This window comes from Passer montanus, unplaced genomic scaffold (genome assembly GCF_014805655.1).
Source record: "Passer montanus isolate IOZ18808 unplaced genomic scaffold, ASM1480565v1 scaffold19, whole genome shotgun sequence".
NCBI classification, from domain to species: Eukaryota; Metazoa; Chordata; class Aves; order Passeriformes; family Passeridae; genus Passer; species Passer montanus.
This window is the reverse complement of record NW_024366480.1, coordinates 10,687,544-10,710,593: the sequence shown is the minus strand read 5'-3', so window position 1 is coordinate 10,710,593 and position 23,050 is coordinate 10,687,544. Positions and strand designations below refer to the sequence as shown.

The window sequence follows — 23,050 nt, the reverse complement described above, 5'->3', positions numbered from 1 at the left end:
TAAGCAGTGGGCCCATGTGGTGTAGTGATGTCTTGACTTCAGCTGTGTCTCAGCTATCAAAATTGTTCATAATAATAGGAACATTATTGTAATAAAGTAATAGGAACACACATGCTGTGCCTATGAAAATGCTCTTGTGTAAACCTTTAAAGTTAAGTGTATATGTTACAATAGAAAACAAATGTCTACACCTATTTTGAAAGAGAAAAGACTGCACAATCTTTGCCTGAGTTTTTGAAGTTTTAGCAGAGTTTTGTTCTGGACTTCACAGAGGCATTAAATCCTAAGAGCTCCTGGAAGCATGAGTGAAAGTTCAACAGATGCTATACCATGAGTTTTCAACAAGCACATGGTGAAGACTGCCCCTGACAAATCAGATTATCAGCAATTGAGCAGATCTTCAAATTACCTTCCATTCCAGAAACCAGCTCATTTGGGAAGGTGAAGATGATTCAGCAACAGCTGTGCTGCTGTGTGGCCATGGAACTATAAAAAATACTGAACCAGCAGTTTATTTTGCAGGTTAACTAAGTCAGCACTGCTGGATCTGTAACATTTCTTTATAGTAAGTTGACTATTTTAGATAGCAAGATGAAGACAGGTTACTTTTTGAAAAACTAGAATTCAATCTTAAGACTCCTTAGCCTACACCTGGTCACCTAAGGAGGCGTCCAGATTTGCAGAGCTGCTGACCAGTGATGAGCTTCCCATGAAGTAATTGGGAGACTAACAGGACTGAACAGTCATGAAAACTTGGTCACATAATGATGCACCTGAAAACTCCTTTTGGCAAAATCTTGGGCAAATTGCCTTATCGAGTAGGAAAAAAATGTATTCCATTTATGAGAGATGTTCCCTTGCCTGCAGTCAGTGACATTTATAGTGTACAGTGACAATTAGCTGCAGTTTGTTACATACCTTTTTCTGAAGGCATATTTACCTCCAAATTCTAGCATGGCTGAAAGAGCAAATAACACATTCTTGTGGATTATCAGATCTCTGGACTGGCAGTACAAATTTTAAATTTCTTTCCTCCTGTGAAATAAATTATCCTACTAACAGCTATGTCTGTCCCAAAAGGTTTATTAGGAAAATGAGTGTTCTTGAAATTTTTAACCTACTACCTTGTAGTCTCCTCTCCCTGTATTTTATTCCCCTCTGGTTTTATGCTTTTGAGTGTATTTTAGACAATTTCTGCTACATAATAATGGCTCTGGGGTTTTTTGACACTGTAGTTGCAAAGGGAATCATTGCTTCTGGGCTTTTGTTGTTATTGTTGCCGTGCAGCCATATCTCTTAATAGGAAAACACTCACTGTATCTCAAGTTCATTTTGAAGGGAACATGCATAGTAAAATAATGAGGGCTAAAATGCATCTCTCTCTGAGTAGGTATATTAGCTAAGTGTCTTTCAGTAGTCCAGCTGTAGGCAGTCAGCAAGCAGCAGGTTTTCCTTCAGTAAAAAGTGAAGGCAGTTATCATTGCTACCAGAAACTGCAGTAACCAGGAGGTGAAGGGACCATTTTATAATCCCCTCCTCATGCACTGTGGTTGTGGCTACTCACTGTGAGGGTATTTCTGCTCTCTTTTCAAGATGGAATTTAACTGCTGCAGGTGTAAGTCTTGCATCTTGTCAGTCCCCTGCCTCTATTAGCACATATTTATGGTTCCCACCATCCATGCACTGTCCATGGGGAGCCTTTGCAGCTTAAGGGTATCTGCTCATTTTCTGCACATGTCTAGGTTTAATATGTATCACTGAACTTGGTCTCAGGTGGACCAAATGTTAGCTTGTGGATTTGACATTCTGTGCTAGAAAAATATTTTAGCAGCTATTTGTTCCTTGTCTAAGCTGCTTGCTTTTCTAGAAATTGAAAAATGACCCAAAGTCAAAATGACCCAAAAAGTCCTCTGTAAGTGCTATGTGTGCTTCAGGATTTAGGCTTTACTTCTTTCTTCATGTGCTTGCTTTATTCCCTACACCTGAACACTTTTTGCTGTATTCTGGGCTAGTTCATCACATTCAAATTGATCTCATGCCCCAGTAGCAATACCAGTTTTTAGATGTGGTTTTCACAACAGGAAGGAAAAATAGAGGAACTAGAAAACTCTGGTTACAATGCAGTGTTAAAGAGTCTAAACCATTCATAAAAGCTTTGTGATGTTCCATTTTCTAATATGTTTTTGTTCCCAGAGCAGCAACTAACTACTGCTGGTAATAGAACCAGTGGTTGTAATATACACAACCAATCGTTTCTGTTGAATTTTTCAATAACGCATTTAATTAGCTAGGGGTTTGGAGGGTTGATTTCTTTTTCTTATCTTCCTTTGCTTTTCATCTTCTGGTTGCAGTATGTTGGTGATCTCTGTTTTTTCACAGCAGAGATCTTTGATAGCAAGTACTGTATTGTGGAGCTAACGGGGTGTGCCGCAGGCTTTCTGTCGAGTAGCGCAGTACCTTCTCTTCAGACCTTCTCCTCCTGCAAGGGGGAAACTGCTGAGAATAACCTTTCTGCCTATTGTGCACACATCTGTTAAGCTGATGCTTAGAACAATTATAGACTCTTTCTCCTCCTACCACAAGTCTCTGGAATCAAATAATTTAGTTCTTCAGGACAATAAATCCCACAACCCCCACCTAGCCTCTAATGCTTTTCAATTCTTGCTGGAGACAAGTAATAATTTATTAATATGTCAGAAAATAGTTTTTAAATGTCAAGAAGTAAAGAAAAATGGGATGTGGAAGAATTACTTTCTGAGATTTTAACGTAGGTTTTGGGGTGGGGTTGTTTTTTTTCCCATGTCCTGAACATGAAAGAAGTTTAGAGGCTACGTGTAACAATTGGACCCAAAAAGCAAGAAAACATGGGAGAATATGAAGGGAGAGCAGGAAGTCCTGTCAAGCCCTTTTAATTATGGTTGTTTTATTTGGGTAGTAAGATTGACAGGAGCATACTCTGCACTGCAGAATAGGGCATTTCTTCTAGAAGTACACTTAGAATCAAGCTTGAAAAACTTGTTATAGCTCAGCTCTTTCTCTGGCCTACAAAAAACCATTACTTTTCCTAAAGATTTCTTTTTCTTCTAATTTATTTTTTTCTTTATGGAGAATGAAAAACTCAAAATCTACAGGAATAAATTAGTGTTTAGGATCTCTTCCCAGTTGTAGGAATCTTTAAATCACAGCACAAATTATGCAGTATGTAGGGAAAAAAGAAATCAGGATTAAATTGTTGCAGGTTATCCCAGAGCTGTCAAAAAGAAATGGCTGTTACAATGTAGGGCCTAACTGTCTTGTATCTCAAGTGAATCTGTGGGAAAGAAAACTGAATTAACATATAAAGAAACTTGCTACATTGCCCCACAGTGTCTCAAAGATTCTGGCTTCTTGCAAGGGGACGAGACCTGTGTAGATGTGTAGAACATTTACTTTTCCTGCAGCATTACCAAAAATATGTCAGATTAAATTTATTGAAACATCACAGAGTCCTATGAAGACAGAATGCAGGGGAGCCATCTAGATTTTCTCCATTAAACCAGGATTCTTGAAGCAATAATGTTATTTTTTTGTCCTTGATCAAGTGTAATGTTAATAATGTGTCGTGAACTTGAAGGCTTTTTCCAGGACACTACTCTGTGAAAAACCATCTTTCCCTAGCCTACTTTTAGCTATGCTCCTTAAAAGACAATAGCAGTAATTGAGCTGAGTATTTGTTTCAAATTTGAGAGGAAGGAAGAAGCTATACACAGAGTATTTTCCTAGAGTGAGTAGTATACTCTGATTCCTTATAATCAGTAGGAGAGGCTGGCACAAAACCTTTCCAATGCTGTTGTGACTTTAATTGTGAAAGAAAGCTACATTGAATCCTAAAATATTAAAACACAAACAAGCTAAACTTTCACTACAATATATACTAATTATATTACTGTGACATTCAAAATTGCACTTGGACCATGACAGTATCACATTTCCAGGACACTTAGGTAGAAGTAAAATGCTTGCTGTAAATTTCCATATGATGGAGAACAATTAAACTATTGTTGAAGTTCAGAATGAAATCTCACAAAAGGTTCACTTGTACTGTGCTGTCAGTTTAAAAAAGAAAATAAAAGTGTTCGGTTTTGCAGCTCTAACATTATCTTGAATTTAGTAATTTCAGAAACTGTAGCTTGAGATTCTGCTGTTAATTCTACTCTTAAGATTTTCTGACATTTCTTGTGTTCTAACAGTCAGTTTCCTGTTGTTTTAAATGGGTTTATCTCCTGTTACATGAACAATGAAAGCAATTCATGGAAACTTATAAGGAAATATATAAGGAGACCTATGAAACTCATGATCTATGCATCATTTTTAAAGACAGATAAAATAAGGGAGAGAATACATAGCTTCTTTAAATGATCTGTGCAAATTTTGGGTGGAAAAACTGTAATTTGGAATTGCTGTAAATAAGTAGTTTTTTAAAAATTCAAGAGTTTTTTCTTAAATTAAAGTTATGTCATAACTGTGATGTTATTTGCCTAGTGAGTTGGTTTTGGCTTGCCTATAATATCAGAGAGTCACAAAAAAAGTCACAGAATGGTTTGGGATGAAAGGGATCTTTAAATACCATCTGGCCCAAGCCCTCTGCTGTGACAATATAGTAATAATATATTACTACGTTTTCCGCTAAATGCTTGATTTCAGAGTGAATATTTTATTTTCAAAGGGAGATCAAAGTACACAACGTGGATGCCAAACTGCCCGAATCTGTTAATGTATGGTTTGGTAATGCTTGAAGAGTGTTGGCTTCTTTACTAAAGGAACATTAGGGCAATACATTATCCATTTGTTCTCCAATTAGCTTAGATTTAAGTCATTCCTCTAAATAAGCCCCTAATTGTTTGCTGCAGTGTGACAGTTCGGTAATGGATTCAGTATGGATGTTAAGCTTATAGTTTATATTGTTTACTCTTACTGGCTCAGTGATTTTAAAGCACTGGTTTAAAATTGGGGTGGCACACTGAGCACCAAGGGTAAGATGTACAGGCTACAAACAGAAAGGACCAAAGAGATGTGGTTTTTTTTCTCAACATTTTGCATTTCTGTAGCATTTCCTGTGAGCTGGTACCCAGCTTCAGCATGATGCTGGAGGAAGCCCTGTATGTTCATGAACAGAAGCACACGGGTTGGGGAAAGCGCTGCAGAGGATCTGCTGCTGTGGCACATCAGGTTTCTTTGCCACTTTCCCCACTGTTTTGCAAAGTGATACACTGCAGCAAAAAAACTATAATTTCTGTCTCACTTCAGGAACTACAATTTAGGAGCTGGGCTAATTTGATAAATAGTGAACACTAAGAAAAATATTAGAAACGAGGAAAGGCCACATACTCCATTGAGACTCATTTCATTCCAGATATACCTTCCCTAGGTTATCATCCAATTGCTAAAAGAAAGAGTGATGTTATCCATTCTTTATAATTCCACTTCTGGGTATTATGGAGATAAATACCTAAGTGCTGGAGAACTAACTTTCTTTCAGAACACTATTTCAGGAGAAAAATACTTAAATGCAGATAGGTAGGATGACAGAAAAGAAATTGACCGACCCTAAATGAAAAATATGATGATAGTGATACAAATATATGTGTACAGTCACGGTTTCACAAAGTCCCCCAGAGACAAGCTTCCAATCATGAGACTTTCAGGTAGTAACCTTTCATTTGATTTATTGTTTCAGGACCAATGCAGGAGACAATATATGACTTCTGGAGGATGGTATGGCATGAAAACACAGCCAGCATAATCATGGTTACTAATCTCGTAGAAGTGGGAAGGGTAAGTGGTTTTTGTACTTAAAAAGATGAAAGGCATCCAAGGTGTTTGCTTTTCAAAATTAAATAACAGACCAACAAGGTTCTTACATGCTAAGTATAGCACATAAAATATGTATGACTGCCTGTGTTGAGAGGTTCATTATCAATTATTTTTAAACATGCCTTGGATGCTTGGCTTTGTTACCATTAGCACCATGAAAAAGTAACTAATAAAGCTGTATTCTGTACAACAGAGTCTGCAAAGAATGACAAAGAGGGGAGGTGTCATATGTTTGTACATATCTCAGATGTGCCATTTCTCTTAAGAAAGTCAGTAAATTTGTTGCAGAACAAGGTATAGAATCATCTCTTTATTTTTTTAAGGAAGACTAAGGGACTGTCATTCTGAAACAGATGTCTGAGAAAAGTAGCTAAACTATGAAATTGTTTCTTGGTATATTTGTAAATTGGTCTGGCTTGTTTGGGTTTTCCTTCCTGAAAGCCTTCTGGACTAAAACAGAAAAAATTAGTTTTACATATTTGTGCGCTGTTTGTTGATGAGGAGGTCGTGTTGGGGTGCTGGATAGTAAAGGAAAGCTTGAGTTACCTCACTGATACTGTGTAATGCTCTTTCTTTGCTTGGTGACTTCTAAAGTAGGCCTCCTACTCTAGTTGTTATGGCTAATTTTGTTTTCAACAAGTATTGAATGGAACCTTTTTCTGTGTTTCACACAAATGCCAGTAAGTGAGTCTTTTCATTTACTGCTTTGTCTGTGCACTGCTGTCTTAGTTCTCATCTGGGATGTTTTTTTCAAGAAAATTTGCTTAGGAATTTGGCATATAACTTTCATTTGATATGAAAAGAAATCCCACTGCTTTTATGGGAACTGTGGCAATTATTGTGAATTATTGTAAAGTGTTGAAATAAGAAGTCAAGTGCACGCATCTTGGTATGAGCAGCACGGTTTTAAGAGATGTTTTTAATTTCACACTGGTGGTGTGTGATACCCCTTCTGCCCATTTGCATTAGGAGAGAGCACTGTTTATGTGGTGTGAGTTGAAGTCCTTTTGAGCAAGTCCAGTTTTACAATCTCAGTTTATTCTTCCTTATGTCCTTTGTGAACAGATAATATAAATCCTAACAGTTAGATATCTGTCTGCCCAAGCCTGCTTACAGATCAGGTGCCAGTATTATTTTTAGATTTAAAAAAGATGGGGATTGTGACTGCAATTAACACCTGCTGCAGGAGCACATGTACGACTAATTGCAGAGACAAAGAGGGATCATGGAGGCTGCTTTCAAAATGCAGTCCCTTGAGTGAGGAAGAAGGTAGAAATAGCTGGATAGTCACGTATCATTTCAAAATGGATGGATTTGTAAGAATAGGAAGCTCTCCAGCAAACCTCTTTGTTAAAGCTTTATACACATTCATAAGTGCCCAAGCGAACAACTTAAAAAGGGATGTTTTCTGGGTATGAATAAACAAGCCTGAGAGCAAAAACAGCATTCTGCATGAAACCACATGCTGTTTTCCCATAGTCAGTATTTGGAAGTGCCAATTAGAGTGAACTGTCAGATGTCAGCAAGGGAGACACCAGTCTTGGTGCCAGTGTTGGCAGCCTCTGCTTACAGCACATTCCCACTGCAGCAAGGAATGCTTTGTGCCACCATGGAGATTTCTTCAGGGTGCAAGAGTCCTAGTGGGATACAGATCTACAGCTTTGTTGTTTCCGTCAGCAATAGAAATTATTTTGTTCTCACTTGCTCTAGAAGCCAGCATAGGTGAAATCAGAGAGCAGAAATTAAAACGAGCTTTTAATGGAGAAAAAATCGTATGAGCCACAGAACAGTGCACTCACTCCTCCATTGGTGTTTTTGTGCCACTCCCAGAGCTGGAATCATCAGGAGCAAGGAGGCAAATTGCAAACATACCATCTGTCCCACAACTCCTAACACAAGCTCTGTGCCACCTTGAGTAGCAATAATTTTAATGGACTTTTGGTAGCATTCCTGTAGGACAAACCTTTATAACCCTCCCAAACTTGAGGTTTTCTATTTCTATTGCTATCACTTCTGTAAGATTTATAGTGGTTTCTTATTTTTACATTTTAAGCATGTTGACCCATGGTAAGCAAGGAGGAAAATTTTTTTGCATTTTCAGGAAACAGGAATTTTCAGAATTTAACGTTTACCACACGGTGTACAGCCTTCATGAATTAATCATTGAGGGGGCGTATTTGTATTTGTTTTTCAGTACTGGCTGGATAGTCATTAAATCAGTGCTAGGAACTTGCTTCTTGCCCTGGAGCATTATGCATCAGGACTGTTTTAATTGCTGCTGGAGGAATCACCATGAGGCTGTCCCTAATACAGGCACCTGCTGCAAATGACTCAGTCCCCCATTACCCTCCAGCAGGGTCCAGGTACATCTGCCAATATCTGTCATTATCTGAGGCACACTTGTCAGAACTGCACATCCCTTTAAGCTCTTGTGTGTTCCAGTGAGGGACCCTTGTCAGTGTTTCTGGCACCTGCAGACTGCTGTGCACCTGGTATTTAAATGGCACCGAAATGTGTTTTGATTGTTTTCTCTCTTTAATGAACCCACCTGAGGGACATTTAGCTCTTCATCTAGTAGCCTGTTACCCAGTCACTCACATTTACACTGCTTGTGTGGAAATTCAGAACTAGCTTGAGCTGTTACACTAATCCATCTGCCAGAAGTCTTATAACAAAATCTGCAGGGCTCCCTAAGGAGACTTTTGTACTGATAATTTAAGCTAATGATTCCTAAACATATTTAGTCAGTTTTACGAAGACCTCATTAGAATGTGACTGTTTATTAAAAATCAAAATGAAGTCTCACAGTCATTTAGAAAAAGCATTGCTGAGTTGCATGAATAGTTCTTTGATAAAGGATGATGAAGTGGTGCTTGTTAAGGTTGGTCTAGGTTGACAACAACTTTTACCAAAAAAAATCCTAAACAAATAAGCAGCCCTTGAAGCAACTTTGTAAAAAGGTTTCTGTCTTCTTCATGCTGGGATCAACAGCTTTTCACTCACAATGAAGTTCACAAAAAGAAAATGGCAAATAATTAATGGTAACGATCCAAGAATCAGAATTTTCTAAGCCACGCACTAATGGATAAAAAGCATAAACGAGAATCAAGACTCACAAAAAGTTGTTTCAAAGTAATGTATTCTGGATTATATTAATGCAAGAGGTCTATATGCCTATGTCTGTAAGTGGTAGAGGAACTGAAGACAGTGTAATTTTAAGGAGCATCTTTAACTGAGAGATTTAGCATAATCTGGTGGTTTATTCTGTAAGAAGCAAAATTTTTTATCCAGCAGTGTGATGATGTCATGATCACACAGGGTGATCATGAAGTAGACACGTAGACACAGAAAAACATCTTGCTTACTGCAAGAGACCACTCTGGAGGGCAAACTCCCACAGACCCAGAAAAGCAGTGGGAATGGGAAGGTGTTTATGTACTGGCCAAAGTCTCAGGTGGTTCTTGATTTGTTTCAGCGTTTGCACACATTGAAACATTTCTGTCTTCCTTGAAGAGGCATGGTGGGAAGATTTAGAATATATTCAATTGTGCCATCTAGCTGTCACCTCCATCTTTGCTCTTGTTGGGGTGGTACTAATACTTAGTTGGCAGAATCAAACTTGGCATGTCACATTATTTGTCATTTTTCAGTAGTCGCTTTCTCTCCCACATGCTTTAGGCAGAAGAAATTTAGTAATAACTGATTAATAAATGGTGAAGTGCACTGGTGAATTTTAGTAGAGGTAGCTATAAATAAATGCACTGCAAGGACTTATGATTGTCTATCATGCTTTTAATGTAACAAAGTATTCACAAACCAAATCACTATAAATAATTATAAAAAATAAAACCTCACCCCAGGAGCATAGTAATTACAGTAATTAGAGTTTCTCAATTATTATTCGGAATTAGAAAACAGCCAGTGCTAATAGTGTTAATAAGCACACAAAAGACCCTTTTTGTGAAAGGAAGCAAGGTTGACTACAACAGAATGGATGTGACACAAAGGGGAATGAAGGTCAGCCAGGAACTGGTAAATAGCTCCTGTGCCTGTGCCCACGCCTTTGTCCTACCCAAACTGCCTCTCCCTGCCATCATATCCTTCAAGGGTGTTGTACTTTCCTAACAGTCATTTCACACTCTTCCCAGGTGACATTTCCCTCCCAGGAGCCAGAAGGGCTGTGTTTGCATAGGGGAAAAGGAAGAATACACTGGTGGTTTAAGTTTCCTTGGCTTGTTTTCCTGGACCTGTGCTTGACATGTTTTGTATGTGGCACTTCTCTGCAAAAATGGGGATAATTTCAACTTTTCATGCTTAAAAGAGTTCCACATAACAGCAAGGATATCCATACAACAGTGTTCTGACAGAGAGAATATCTCCTTGATGCTGGCTTGCTATAAAAAGCATTACTTGTAAGATAAATGGTGTCAGAAAAGGGTTGTTCTTCCTAGGAAAGCCTGTATGGTCACAGCCCGATGTTCATGTCTTTGGGTTCTCAGGATGTGCAGCACTGGTCAGCATTCAAGAGACATTTCTTAAACTGATTCAAATATATTTTCTTAACAAATAAAACCCAAAAGTCTTTATGACATACCAGATCTTCTTCAGATCTACTTGATAATTTGTGATATCAACAGAGATTATACATGCAAGAAAAACTGCTAATTAAAATCTTGTCCAAAAACTTCTTACTGGAAACAGATGGAAAAAAATCTTCATTGGTAATTGCAGCAGCAAAAAAACTGTTTGAAACTTCCAATGGACTTAACACCTATGCTTAGAATGAAAATGGAATTTTTTGTATCACAAAGCTATTACAGAGTAGTTTGTACTTAAACATTTTACAAGTTTTTGCAAATCTTCCATGAAGATGCTTCTAATGAACAAAGGTATACTCAAATTGTATTTAAGATTCAGATCACCCAATACTGTGATCTTGCAGAGGTGAAACACAGTGACTCTCCAGCATGTCTCACAAACAGCCCGTTTGTATTTAGTATAAATGGAAGAACACTCTGTCTAATTGAAACTGCCTCTAAATGTAATAAGCCAAATTGCCTACACTGGAATTAATTCAGGATACTGGTGTTAATGCTCCTTAGGAGGTGTGCCAAAGAGTTTGTATGCATACTGGTGACTAAGATTTCATTTCAACTTTTCTACTGAAAGAAAGAAACCACATTTTATAAATAAGAGGGGAGAGGTTGTTACATGAATCCATTCGCTTCCTCAAGATAATTCTAGTCCAAACTTCTTAAATATATAAATAGTGTCCTTCCCCATCCATTGAATATTTTTTTCCTAATTTTGTTTACCCCCCAAAAATGGGACTTGTGCTTATGGTACATCAGCACAAGGTATTACATTCTGTTGTTATACTTTTGGTTTTACTGTAATTCCAGTGTCTCTTATTGAGTAGAGGACAGTTTATACTTTTGCAGAATATCAATGAGAAAAACAGAAAACCAATCAAAATTTAAAACTATTTTTAATCTTTCAAGTCAGTGAACCCTTCTAGTCATCAAAACAGATTTCATCTTTCTAGATTTTTAAACAGTAATAGTTTACATTACTGCATTATACACAGTGGGGGAGTAGCCCTTAGGGAAAATTTAATTTGTTGTTCTCCAGGAAAGAGAAGGAAGGGCTCTTTGGAACTGCCTAAAAAAGATGTGCCCAGGTTAGCAATGTTAGCATCATGAAGCAGAACATCAAGATAGAAGCATTCAGCACTGTCCCATGTCACACAGGGCAGACATCGGTTCAGCTCTCAGTGTTTTGTTGTATTCTCATCTCCAGTAAAAGCTATGTTTCAAAGAACGTTAATCAACACAGATTAATATCTTAATGCTTACTAATCCAATTGAGATAATTAACTTACAGAAATGAACAAAAGAGGTTTAAGGATACACAAATGCACTGACCCCTTTGTTGGACTAACTGAAGTGCCACCAAGGTGTAGGATGCAACTTAAGGTGCAGTTTGCTAAGAGGGAGGGCTTCAGGTTCTTTCTTGAAATGTCAGGGCTAGCAAAATGGCTTCATAACTGCAAGTCTCCTCACCTCAGCAGTCTCTTGAAATTATCTCTCAGTCTCTGTGTGAAGGTAGAAGCATCCTGGAGGCACTGACACAGTTTTACTTTACCCAGTAGAGTACCATGTAGAGCTGTCTAAGCTAACATCAGATGATCAGGTTTTAGAGCCAGAAGGCAATCCACTAAGTAGGTGGTGCTCTGTACCCAGCTAATGGTATGATTTTGATCTTGGAATGGAAGCATGGTTCAGAGCACAGGCTGGGCTGCTCAGTGCAAACACATCAGGTCCTTGGAGCACAGGATCTGAGAAACAGGCCCATGATTTCACAGTTGTGTCAGGAATTAAGACAGGCTTTGGGGAGCTCTAGCTAGCCATCCTTCATCCTGGCATGGGACCACCCTTCTCATGTGTTCTGTGCTCAGCTTTTCTTCTTCAGAGATGTACTGAGATGCATAAAATTGCCTCAACATAAGCAATGATACAGATACAATCCATATTCCTCTGTTAGTATTATCAATGGAGGCAGGTACACTGGAACAATTTTACCTTGGGCTGCCTTAACCTAAAGCAGCTCTTCTAAACCAAATCTTCTTTATGGTCAAAGGAAGGCCACACCAAGGGTTGGGCCTTAATTTTAATTTTAATTTCATCTTAATTTCATCTAACCCACTCTGCCAGATTGATGGCATGCTAACAGAATACTGAGTCTTAAGAACAAAGGGTCACACTCATTTTTTCAGGTGGAAAGCATTCGTTTATGGCTGCTGCTGGACATGTCCAGAAAGCCAGTTTTTCTGGGCAGAAGCTGAATGAGAGTGCACCCACCAGGTAACTTAGGGCTGCACTGTTGGAGCAGCTTAGGGCAGCAGAAGGTGGAGAGGTATCTCAGCTCTGAGTCATCCCAAGAAGAAGTTAGACTGAGCTAGTAAAATTCATGGAGACATCTCTCCCCACCCTGGCAGCTGTGAACTACATAAAGACTTCTGGCTGACTTCACAGAGACCCATTATTCTGATGGTGCCAAACAGTATCTTAAATATTGTACTTCTCAATAGTCTTCCACACCTCTTTTAGAAAACTGTAGAATGAGGTATAAAACTAATAACACACTTGCTCAAAAGCAAACAAAAGAAAATGAAAAAAAGGAAGACTGAGTTTTATCTCCTGTCAAAGGTTGTTTTATAACATATAAAATGTTCTTATATCGTAATACATTTTTTGTTTGAAAAGTATTTAAATAAAAATACTTTCAATTATTGGATGTTCTTTTAGTTCAAGTCAGCCAAATAAAAGTATCTGTTATCCGAGCTACATCTGTAAAATCTGTTTAAAATTTTACCAGTGAGCTAGGTTGGCTGTTTCATTTTATAGCCAAGAGGTTTCACTTCAAAATTTATGTCTGACTTATCGTTATTACTTAGTTCAGGATTAATTTTAGATTAGAATGTATAATACTGCCCTTCACTAATGACAATCTATGCAGGGCATAGTCAGTTATATATATCACACTTTCACTAAGAATATTTCAGAATCAAAGGCAATTGGAAACTTTGAATAATCAGTGTTATTTAAACTGTTCTGTATGGACTGCAAAGTGTATTTCACAGCCAGCTCACATATTAAGTCTGTAATATTACTCCTATTCCACCATTCTAGGTAAATGAATTACTGTCCTGACTTTCCTACTGCCTTTAGCTACATGTGTCACATTGCCAAATGGTTAAATATACAGCTTCAGAAGTCACAATTTGTGTTCATTAGCCATCCACAGCCTACATTATTTGTTGTATTTAGAACTAGCAACAACAACTTTGCACCTTCCTTTTTAATTCCGTGTTTCACACGTTAGACTATTTTACTGGGGGATAGAACTAGAAGGTGGAAGTAGGTAATTCTCTTGTCCAAATTTATAAAATTATTAGTAAAATAAACATGTTTGAAACAATTGGACAGTGTACCTTGGGATGAATAGATTAAACCAGAGCATTTTCATTATGTCTCTGGCAATCATCCTTTTATCTCATCTTGTGATGAACATCTGTATTTTTTGGCATGTTGGTAGGATATAAATGTGGGGTGTATGTGAACAAACTCTCAATTATAATTCTGCTCAGATGAGATTTCAAAATTATGTTTTCTGCTTTGTGGACGATACTGTTATGGTAGCAACTGTGTGGAAAAAAAAGATCTAGTGCATTTACTATTCAGTTCTGGAACCATGTATCAATTATTTAGTTAAACCTTCTGTTAGTAAGGCTTTTTTGTTAAACACGTACCAAATGTTTATAAAATGGAAAAGAAATTCATCAAGTTATGGTAGCTAAAGCTGTGCTAAAAAGAAAAATTGAACATATGCTACCAGCAGTGTTTCTCATATTTAATGAGTAAAACCATATTCTATTTTGTTGCAATTGTCTTTTCTTATACAAATAAAGGCCCTGATCCAATAAGCATTTATAAATGTGGTTTTGATTTACACTAGTTAAGCTGTTTCTGTCTTTAAGACACCTTTGCATTTATTTGGGTGGTCCTAGAGGAGATGGGAGATGGATATTTATGCATTTAATTGACTTTTGGTTCACTAGGAGTCCAGGAAGTTCTCAGGTCCAGAGCTCTGCACGTGCATAGCATTGCAGAAGAAGAGCCAAAAGTAGGAGAAAAGCCTGAATTAAAATAAAGTTGGGTTTGGGTCTTTTTTCCTCTGTTAGAGAGTGAATCATCACTTGGTCTGTGGCTCTGACTGAATTCTGGCATGGTTCCTGTGGCTTTCACAGCCCCTATTCCACTTGGGAGAGTTTTCAGGAAATTGTGTTGTCATGGATCCTTCTGCTCAGCTCCAGTCTGCTCCGTGCCCAAAATCCCCTGTGCAGCAGAGTAAGAAATCCCCAGTGGGCCCAAGCTGCATGAGGCACAAAAGGCTGTAACTTCTGTGCAACATCTCCCAATGCTTCCCTAATTATTCCACTGTATCATCTTAAATAAGGTTTAAAGAAGAGTGGAATCAAATCCAGCAGTTGAGGCGTAAGAGCACAGGGACTGAGCTCTTCTAAATTGTTCTTTCTGAATTGTCCCTGGTTCTTAGCCATGATCCAGACAGTCTGGACTTACCAAGTTAGAAACAGGTATGTTTTCCTTCAAAGAAAGAGCAATTTAATTCAGCCAAGGTTGCTTCCCCCCCCTGCAATTGTTTACTTTGCTAAACTAGAGATGTTTCAAGGATGGCAGGAGCACATCAGAAAGGAACGAGGCTAAAGTTAGCAACAAAGAGACGTGCTGATGAGCAGTGCTGTGCCTGGGATCACGGCTGCAGCTGCTCCCTTCCTACGTGCATTGGCCTTCTCCGTGTGGCTCAGCTTCCACCTATGGAACAGATGTGTGAACAGGCAGGAAAAGGGAATCGGCTCCAGAGAAGGGGTTATCTGTGTGTTGCTCCAGCCCAGAGGCAGTGTGAATTGTCTTACTCTTCATGAAGAGTCAAAAAGTCATCTTGGCCATAGGTGGGAAAACCCTGTTTCAGAGAGCTTCTGGCAATGACTATAAAAGGGTCAGTTTGCTGGCCTGAGGGATTTGAACAATGTGAATTTTCTAGATTATTTTAACAACACGGACAAAATAATGAGCATTCAATGTCTTTCACTTAGCTTCTATGAGAGAATTGTTGGGAATATATCTGAACAAAATAAGATCTGAATAAATATCAAGTAGATGCAACAATAGATAGCAGCAGTAACTACGAAACTGCTTGCAGCAGTGTTTAATGTTCTTGAAATATTTGATCATTGCTTACAGTGGATAAATTTGTTTTAGAGATGAATGTGCATTTGTGAGAGATCCTGTTGTAAGGGATCCTGGGAATGGCCCTCAGCTTGGTCCTTGGCTGATGGAATCCTTCTGCTCTCTGGCACCATGTCAGCTTTCTGGCTCTGCAGCATGGTGTGGGGAGCAGTCTTGCTCCTGTTACACGAGTGCTGAGCACTGTCCAGGGTCCCACTCCAACCTCTCACCATGGAAGGGATCTCTGCTGTTGCCAGTCGTCCTGAAACCACCCCTAATACCAGCTGAAATGTGAAGACTATAAAGAAAGGTTTTTTCATTCAATACTATTGTGGTTACTAGGTCTAAAGGCAAGCACAGAAAAATAAATAAGAACCTGCTTATAAAGCTACCTGAACTTCAGCTCTGCTCTAGGAGCTTTCCATCAGCTGTGTAAGCAGAACAAGCTGTTAGGGTGCTTGTATAATTCTGTGGCTGGGAGCCAGGGCTTCTGACCAGGCTACTCTTTTTCTCTGAAGAGGATCCTGATTTGGGGCTGTGTTTTGCCAGCCTTTCAACTCAGTTCTATTCAGATTTAAATTTTATCCTGCTAATGAGCCAGAAAAAGAGCCAAAACTACTGACCCTGCCTGGACAAACTTTTTATTTTAGCAGCCAATGTCACTGCTGTGATGTGGCAAGACCTCCCACCTATCCAGACAGTAAAGAAAGATTGTACACAATTATCAGTGACATTCTGGAAACAAATGCTTAAGAAAATCTGTTTTCTTCTTGACAGGACAGAGTTTGACTCTCTGCATAATACTTTCTGTGCTGAACCTGGAGTCTGTATAAATAAATCATTTGAATGCTGCATTACAGTTTTCAATGTATACTTATACAAATGTTCACCCGTTTTACCTTTTGCTCAGGATTAAACATGGTAGTAATCCAAATATTTTTGCATGAAAATTCTTATCAGTTGTGAAGTTTAATTTTTTTTCTATCCGTTTTCCATTGAATATTTAGAGTGCTCAAGTTTTTTACCTGACTAATTTAAGTGGATATTTAGGTGAACTAGATCTACATGTATTAAAAGATAATTTTAAATTTTCCCTTTGGTGGGAGAAAGGGAGAAACTGTTCCATGCAGCAGATGTATAACAGATGCCACTCCTAGCACATACTGCACTACTGGATGATGGCCAGATGCAGTCGTGATAGCATAACTATTACCATGATAAAGCAGAGTAAAAGAGAGATGTAAGTAATGTGTTAGCTTCCCAGCCCACCACTTTGTCCACACAAATAGGAAGGAGGAGAAAAATTTTAAGTCAGGTATCTACATCATCATATACAGTCCTCAAACCACCCACTTTTAAAAATAGCAGTTTAGGTTGAGCTAAGTGAGATGACTCCTACCCATAATGTTTGGAGTTATCTGTGAATTAGTAGTTAAGCTATATAGAGTTATAATAGTTAGAGCCTGGGCATAAACCTCAGCTCTTGACTTCAAGCATTGAGTTTTGCTATTTGACCTCGCATCAGTTCCTTTGGAAAGTTAATCTGAGAAAACAGGTGCTTTTCTAAAAACAGAGAATCATACAATATCTTTATTTAGAAGGAATCCACAAGGATTATTGAAGTCCAGCTCCTGGCCCTGCCCAGCACCATCCTGAAGAGGTACACGATGTGCCTGAAAGCATTGTCCAAATGCTTCCTGAACTCTGTCAGGCTTGGTGCTGTGACCACTTCCTTGGGGAGCCTGTTCCAGTGCCCAGCCACCCTCTGGGGAAAGAAGCTTTTAGTGATACCCAGCCCTGACACACATTCAGGCCATTCCCTCGGTCCCTCACTGGTCAGCACAGAGCAGAGATCTGTGGATACCCCTCCTCTTCCCCTTGTGAGGAAGCTGTGAACTGCCATCAGGTCTCCTTCCTGTCTGCAAAACACTTTTATTTTAGAAGGCAGAAAGGTATTTTTGAAGCAAATCAACAAGTAGAAGTTGGGGAAAAAACTTCTGGCGGTATTTGTCCCTCTGGGCACACACTGCTTTGGAAAGCACAGGAAATTAACAACTACCATAGCTGAACTGTGCAGGGCATAAATATGCTTTGTGCTCCAAACAAGTTTGCCTTACTTCACTAAGCACAACACAAAGCTCATGTGAAACTATGAAAGCTGTCTTAAAAAGAGAAGAGGCAATGTCCCTCAAACATTTACAGGTGCAGAAAATGTGACTGTTCTGTGCATGATTGCACTTTAAATCAGAAATCATTGCACAGAATGCAAAATGGATTCTGTATGAACCTTCTAAAATAAATGAACCTTAATTTCTTTTGTATCTTTTAAAGGTCAAATGCTGCAAATACTGGCCAGATGACACAGAGATATATAAAGACATTAAAGTTACCCTAATAGAAACAGAGCTGCTGGCTGAATATGTGATTCGAACATTTGCTGTGGAAAAGGTAAGTTTCCAAATTCAGTTTTCTTAAATACATTGGTATCTGCCAAAGTAACTTACATGCAGATTGAACAAGGGAAAGTTAAATCTTTTGACTGACATCCTGGGTTTATAGAGTTTGGGTAAACTACTACCGCCCTCTTATGGAAATTTTTTTGTGTGTTTTTCTTCTTCAAATGCAGCAACTGTTCTGTGCTTTTCATCACTGTTGGCCCCTGCCTGAGTTAGAAAAAGTGATGTTCCTTGCCTAAGAGAAATCGAAGCCTCCCTCCCAGCAATCAATTGAAAAACACATTTGTGCTGCTTTCCCATCTTACGTTCCCCACAATCACTTTCTGTCTGTACCAGAGGCTGCATGCAGCATTATTCAGAAGTCTGTGGTGGAGAATACAGTTTTCTGTTGGGCCAGGGTGTGCCTGGTCTGCAGAGTTGTAACAAATTACTCTTCTTCTCAAGGCAATTTCCCTTTTCATGTGGAATCCATCCTTACATGGAGAGTTCTAGCTGGTGTGTTGTATTACTGTTTGTTAGAGTAATGCCACGCATTTGTTTGATGCTTTGTAGCCTGCAGAACTTGCAGCTCCCCAGCTGCAATATATGGGAAACATAGAAATAACAAATAAGGTACTCACTGAAAGTGAGAACAGGGTCAGTCAATGGTGAAGTGTACCATGCATTTTGTGTCAACTTAGCAGTTTCATTCAGAATTCATTAAAGGACAGAAAGGTTTGAATTGTATGTATCAGGACCCATTTGAGTTGCACAACACCAAGGAAGGGGCCTCCTATCCAAGATTAGATATTCCTAATAACATACCAAAGTAATGCTCCATCACCATGAGTAGATTTTCAACCAATTAGCTTAGAAAGCTTCTTTTAATTTAGTTGCAGTACCCATGATTTATTGGTTCTCTCTAATGATGAAATAGTATTCATTTATGGGTTTGAAGTATCAAAGAATCCTGCACCCAGGTACCTGAAACTGCCAAAAAGACTACCCCACAGGGTCTCTGTACACACATCCAGAGTAACAAAGGAATTAGGGTTTTTCCCTGTTTTATTCTTCATTCTAATTCTTAAATATGCATCAATACAGCAACCTGAGGGTAATGATAATAGAATTATGTGGTTTGAATGAATTGAAATATTGTATCAGGTTTACCACTATACATATTGCAGACTGAATTCACTCAAGCCTGTTGTTTCCTTGCATTTAGGTATTTTTAATAAACAGATGAGAAACATTGGCTACACTTTGAAGTAGATGAAGCACTGGTTGATTTCTATTCTGCAAATTTTAAGCTCATGCTTTGATGTTAGCTTTTCACTTCTTTACTGGGACTGAAGAAAAGACCTAGAGGATTTTACAGTTGAACATAACCAAACTGTCTTGAATAAGTGCATTAGAACAGATAGAGATAAAAGGCACTAAACATTTTATTTCTTTTTAAAAATCTCCATCTGAAAAGATTTCATTTAGACACTGCTTTTTAATAGTTGGTAGTTTTTCAGTAAGCCTCTAAAAGCAGTGTCACTGTAGTTGGAGTAAAGTGCATTTATTTTTACTCTATTTTCCATATTTTTTAACTGCTCCAGTGGTACTGGAACATGAAGTCTGTACATTTCTTTCACCAAAATTCTCTCAAGTTTACATTTTTGATGTACTGAGATTGGTACTTTTCACCTTCGCTAAGGCAAGGTGCATGATGAGACAGAGAGCACCCTAGCCAAACATGCAGATAAAACTAATTGAAAGGTGGTATTGTGACACTTAACACTGGAGCCTCCATTCCAAAGGACTTGAAGATTTCACTAACAGCAGCTTCAGTAATTCAACAGGAAAAAATTGCAAAGGTCTCTGCCTTAGCTTGCCTAACCCCCTGTGTCAGGGTGACTTCTGGGGACAACATCTGAAATCCAGAATGATTAAAGATTTATCACATATCAACTGCAAGGGTGGAGTGAAGAGAACTGGCCTTGTCCATTGTGGCAAAGATGAGGAGGAGGAGTAAGGAAGGTCTAATTGCAGCCTCCTGCTACCTCATAGATGTTCCAAAAATCAGAGGAATCAAATTCTCCAACACCTCTAGTCCCTTCTGACCGTGCTTTCTGCTTGTTGATAACATCTCATACCTGCCCATACAATTTAGAAGTTGATTTGCTTGAAGATAAATTGATCACTTACTTCAGTTTTGTTGGGGTTTTTTAGTGGATATTGAGTAGTAGGGGAATAATGCTGAGAAAATTGAAGTCAAAAGTGCAGTCTGATTTTGAAGACTGTTTCTAGATATGCTTTGCATTGTGTGAATAAGCAGTTCCTTTGGAGAGTTTCTTTACAGCACAACAGTTAACTCAAAGGAATAAGTCATACATGAATAGTAAAATACAGCAGCAGCATAACTTTTTGTAGAATTTCTTAACATCCTAGGGTTTAGCAGTGTACAGCATTTTCTGTTTGTTTCAGCTGTATAGTCTTTCCCAGATGAGCATATGCTTTTATGATTCATGCAGTTGTGTGATATTTTGGGTTTAGAAACCAGCAGGAAAGCTAGATATAAAAGTCATTCCTTTGTAGATATAATAAGAAAACTCATTATAAAAGTATCCTGTATGCAAAACCTTTCCTAAGTAGCTATTAACAATGACAGACAAAAATGCAGTCAGCCTGACAGCCTGTTCACAACTAAGGCAGAGGACGTAAAGGACATAACCTGATCTGTGTAGCAGCCAGGCACATTGCTTTGGAGGGGAAGTTTGTTTTTTTGCAAATTATTTGAAAATCTCAGCTGTATTCTGCATGAAGAATTTGTATGCGAAACTTACTTCAGTCCTCAGCTTGTATAGTCATGGCATTGCTTTTTTCTATGGGATCTTTGTTTCTTTGGGGGTCATGGGCAGTTGTTACAAGCAATATAAAAGTGTTTGAGGCGCTACCTTCACCTAAGCAGAGCTATTTGCGGAGTTGAAGGCCCTGCTTACAGTAGCAGAAATGCATTAACACACTCTAAAATCCCCAGAGAGCAGGGACCAAATTTGTATTTGAATGTGTTTGCTAGACTGTCTTAAAATGCAGATTGTTTTATCTATTCCTGGATTTCATTATATTTTAAAAGTGGTTTTTAAGATATGAGGTCATTTCTGTTTAAAGGGTGTGATCTCCTCCGTCCACATCACTGCCTCATATGCTCTTAATCCTCTCCCTTGCCTGCCTTTTTATGTCTATTTGCAGGGGAGATGAGATATTCCTCTGAGCAGATGCCCTGTCTCCACAGAGCCCCAGCCTGAGCTGTCAGAGCATCACAGGCTCCAACATACACTAAGTCCTCTCTAGTCCTGTAGCACTGGCATGTCCAAAATTTCTCCAGCGCTAAAAATCCCAGACAAATGCATAATAACAGTAAATTAGGAAGCTTATATTACTTATTATTCAAAGAAAATAAAACCTTTTATATGCAAACTGGCTCAAGACAGAAAATACATCTTTAAGAAGAAAAGCTGTAAACTACCAGTTACTAGTATTGTTGACATTTAGTCCAGCCTAGACTTGATATGCCATAATTTTGCTTTTTGCTTATGAGCTATGTATGATGGCCTACAGTTTGTGGATTTCTAATGAGAATAAAATACTGGCAGCTGCATTCTTAGAGGGGGAAGGGAAAATACAAGCAGTAAGAAAATAAAACTTAGCATACACACTTCTAATATCCAGACTGCTCCCCAAAGTCACATGGGAAATTACTTCCACAATCAGCTTCTCATTCATTCTTGTCTCACTATATCCATGTCCTTGTAGACTGTGGCAAATCACCTGAACGGTGAGCATGTGGAGGGCTACAAACACAGCCCCTATGATTGAAGGTGCAAAAAGATTTCCTGTTATTCAGCTTTTTCTTTCAGACCAGTGAAGGAGACAAATGATAAGGAAAATTATGCTGAAGCTGTAGTGCCCTGAAGTCAGCAGCAAAACCCCTGTGGAGGGCAGTGGGGGAATAAAGGTCATCAGTGCTCTGTGTTCAGCCTTGCTGCTGACCTGCATTTTAAGGCCACAGTTTGCAAAGCAGCCTAGTACTTAAATATAGAGATGAGCATTTCTCTTGTTGCTAAAAGTTTCTGACCAATCTAGTGCTTACTTACTTAATTTTGTTGGAAGGCTTTGAAACCAGTTAATACCTAACCTTTGAGCTTGCTCTCCTGCCAAGAGGAAGCTCTCCAGCAGTCCGTACAGATTGTGTTGGTAGGGGGTGCTTTTCAGCAAGGCTTGGGCTTTTGAACATTTCAACCCTTGTCTTTTCAACAGAGAGGTGCTCATGAGATTCGGGAAATACGTCAGTTCCACTTCACGGGCTGGCCAGACCATGGTGTGCCATACCATGCCACGGGCCTGCTGGGATTTGTACGGCAGGTCAAATCCAAGAGTCCACCAAATGCTGGGCCTCTGGTTGTTCACTGCAGGTAGGTAAAACAGAAATCTCTCTGTTGTGGTTTGCATTAAACTCAAGACCTACTTTTTCTTCTCCTTTACTCCTCCTTACTCCCCACACAGGCTGCTGAAGCCACTGGAGGTCTACTGAAAAAATAACTGTAAACAAGAATACATATATTATATATATAACAAACATACATAGAATATATAAATGAGAGTAAAAAAGCTGAGTCTGAAGTTCTGCAAGTGCCCGACTCAGTTTCAGTATTCATCCAATTGATGAAGCACCTGTGAGATGAACCCTTACACCCTTTACATTTCCAATACACTGCTGCACATTAATTGTGTTCTTCTTCTGCTTCAGTGCTGGTGCTGGCAGAACTGGATGCTTCATTGTCATTGACATCATGCTAGATATGGCAGAACGAGAAGGCGTCGTAGACATTTACAATTGTGTGAGAGAGCTTCGATCCCGGAGAGTTAACATGGTGCAGACCGAGGTATTGCTCATCTACTGGAATA

General features: G+C 38.8%; 1 protein-coding gene across 13 annotated transcripts in view; it reads left to right on the top strand.

The window, feature by feature from the left end:
• The window catches only part of PTPRM (protein tyrosine phosphatase receptor type M), a 444,086-nt gene that overhangs the window by 403,974 nt on the left and 17,062 nt on the right, over positions 1 to 23,050 (top strand). For all 13 annotated transcript variants that reach the window (XM_039706015.1, XM_039706013.1, XM_039706011.1 and 10 more), the window contains 4 exons: positions 5,717 to 5,814; positions 17,994 to 18,110; positions 22,403 to 22,557; positions 22,893 to 23,028. In XM_039706015.1, coding sequence (XP_039561949.1) covers positions 5,717 to 5,814; positions 17,994 to 18,110; positions 22,403 to 22,557; positions 22,893 to 23,028 — 506 coding nt within the window. The remainder of the gene's footprint in view (positions 1 to 5,716; positions 5,815 to 17,993; positions 18,111 to 22,402; positions 22,558 to 22,892; positions 23,029 to 23,050) is intronic.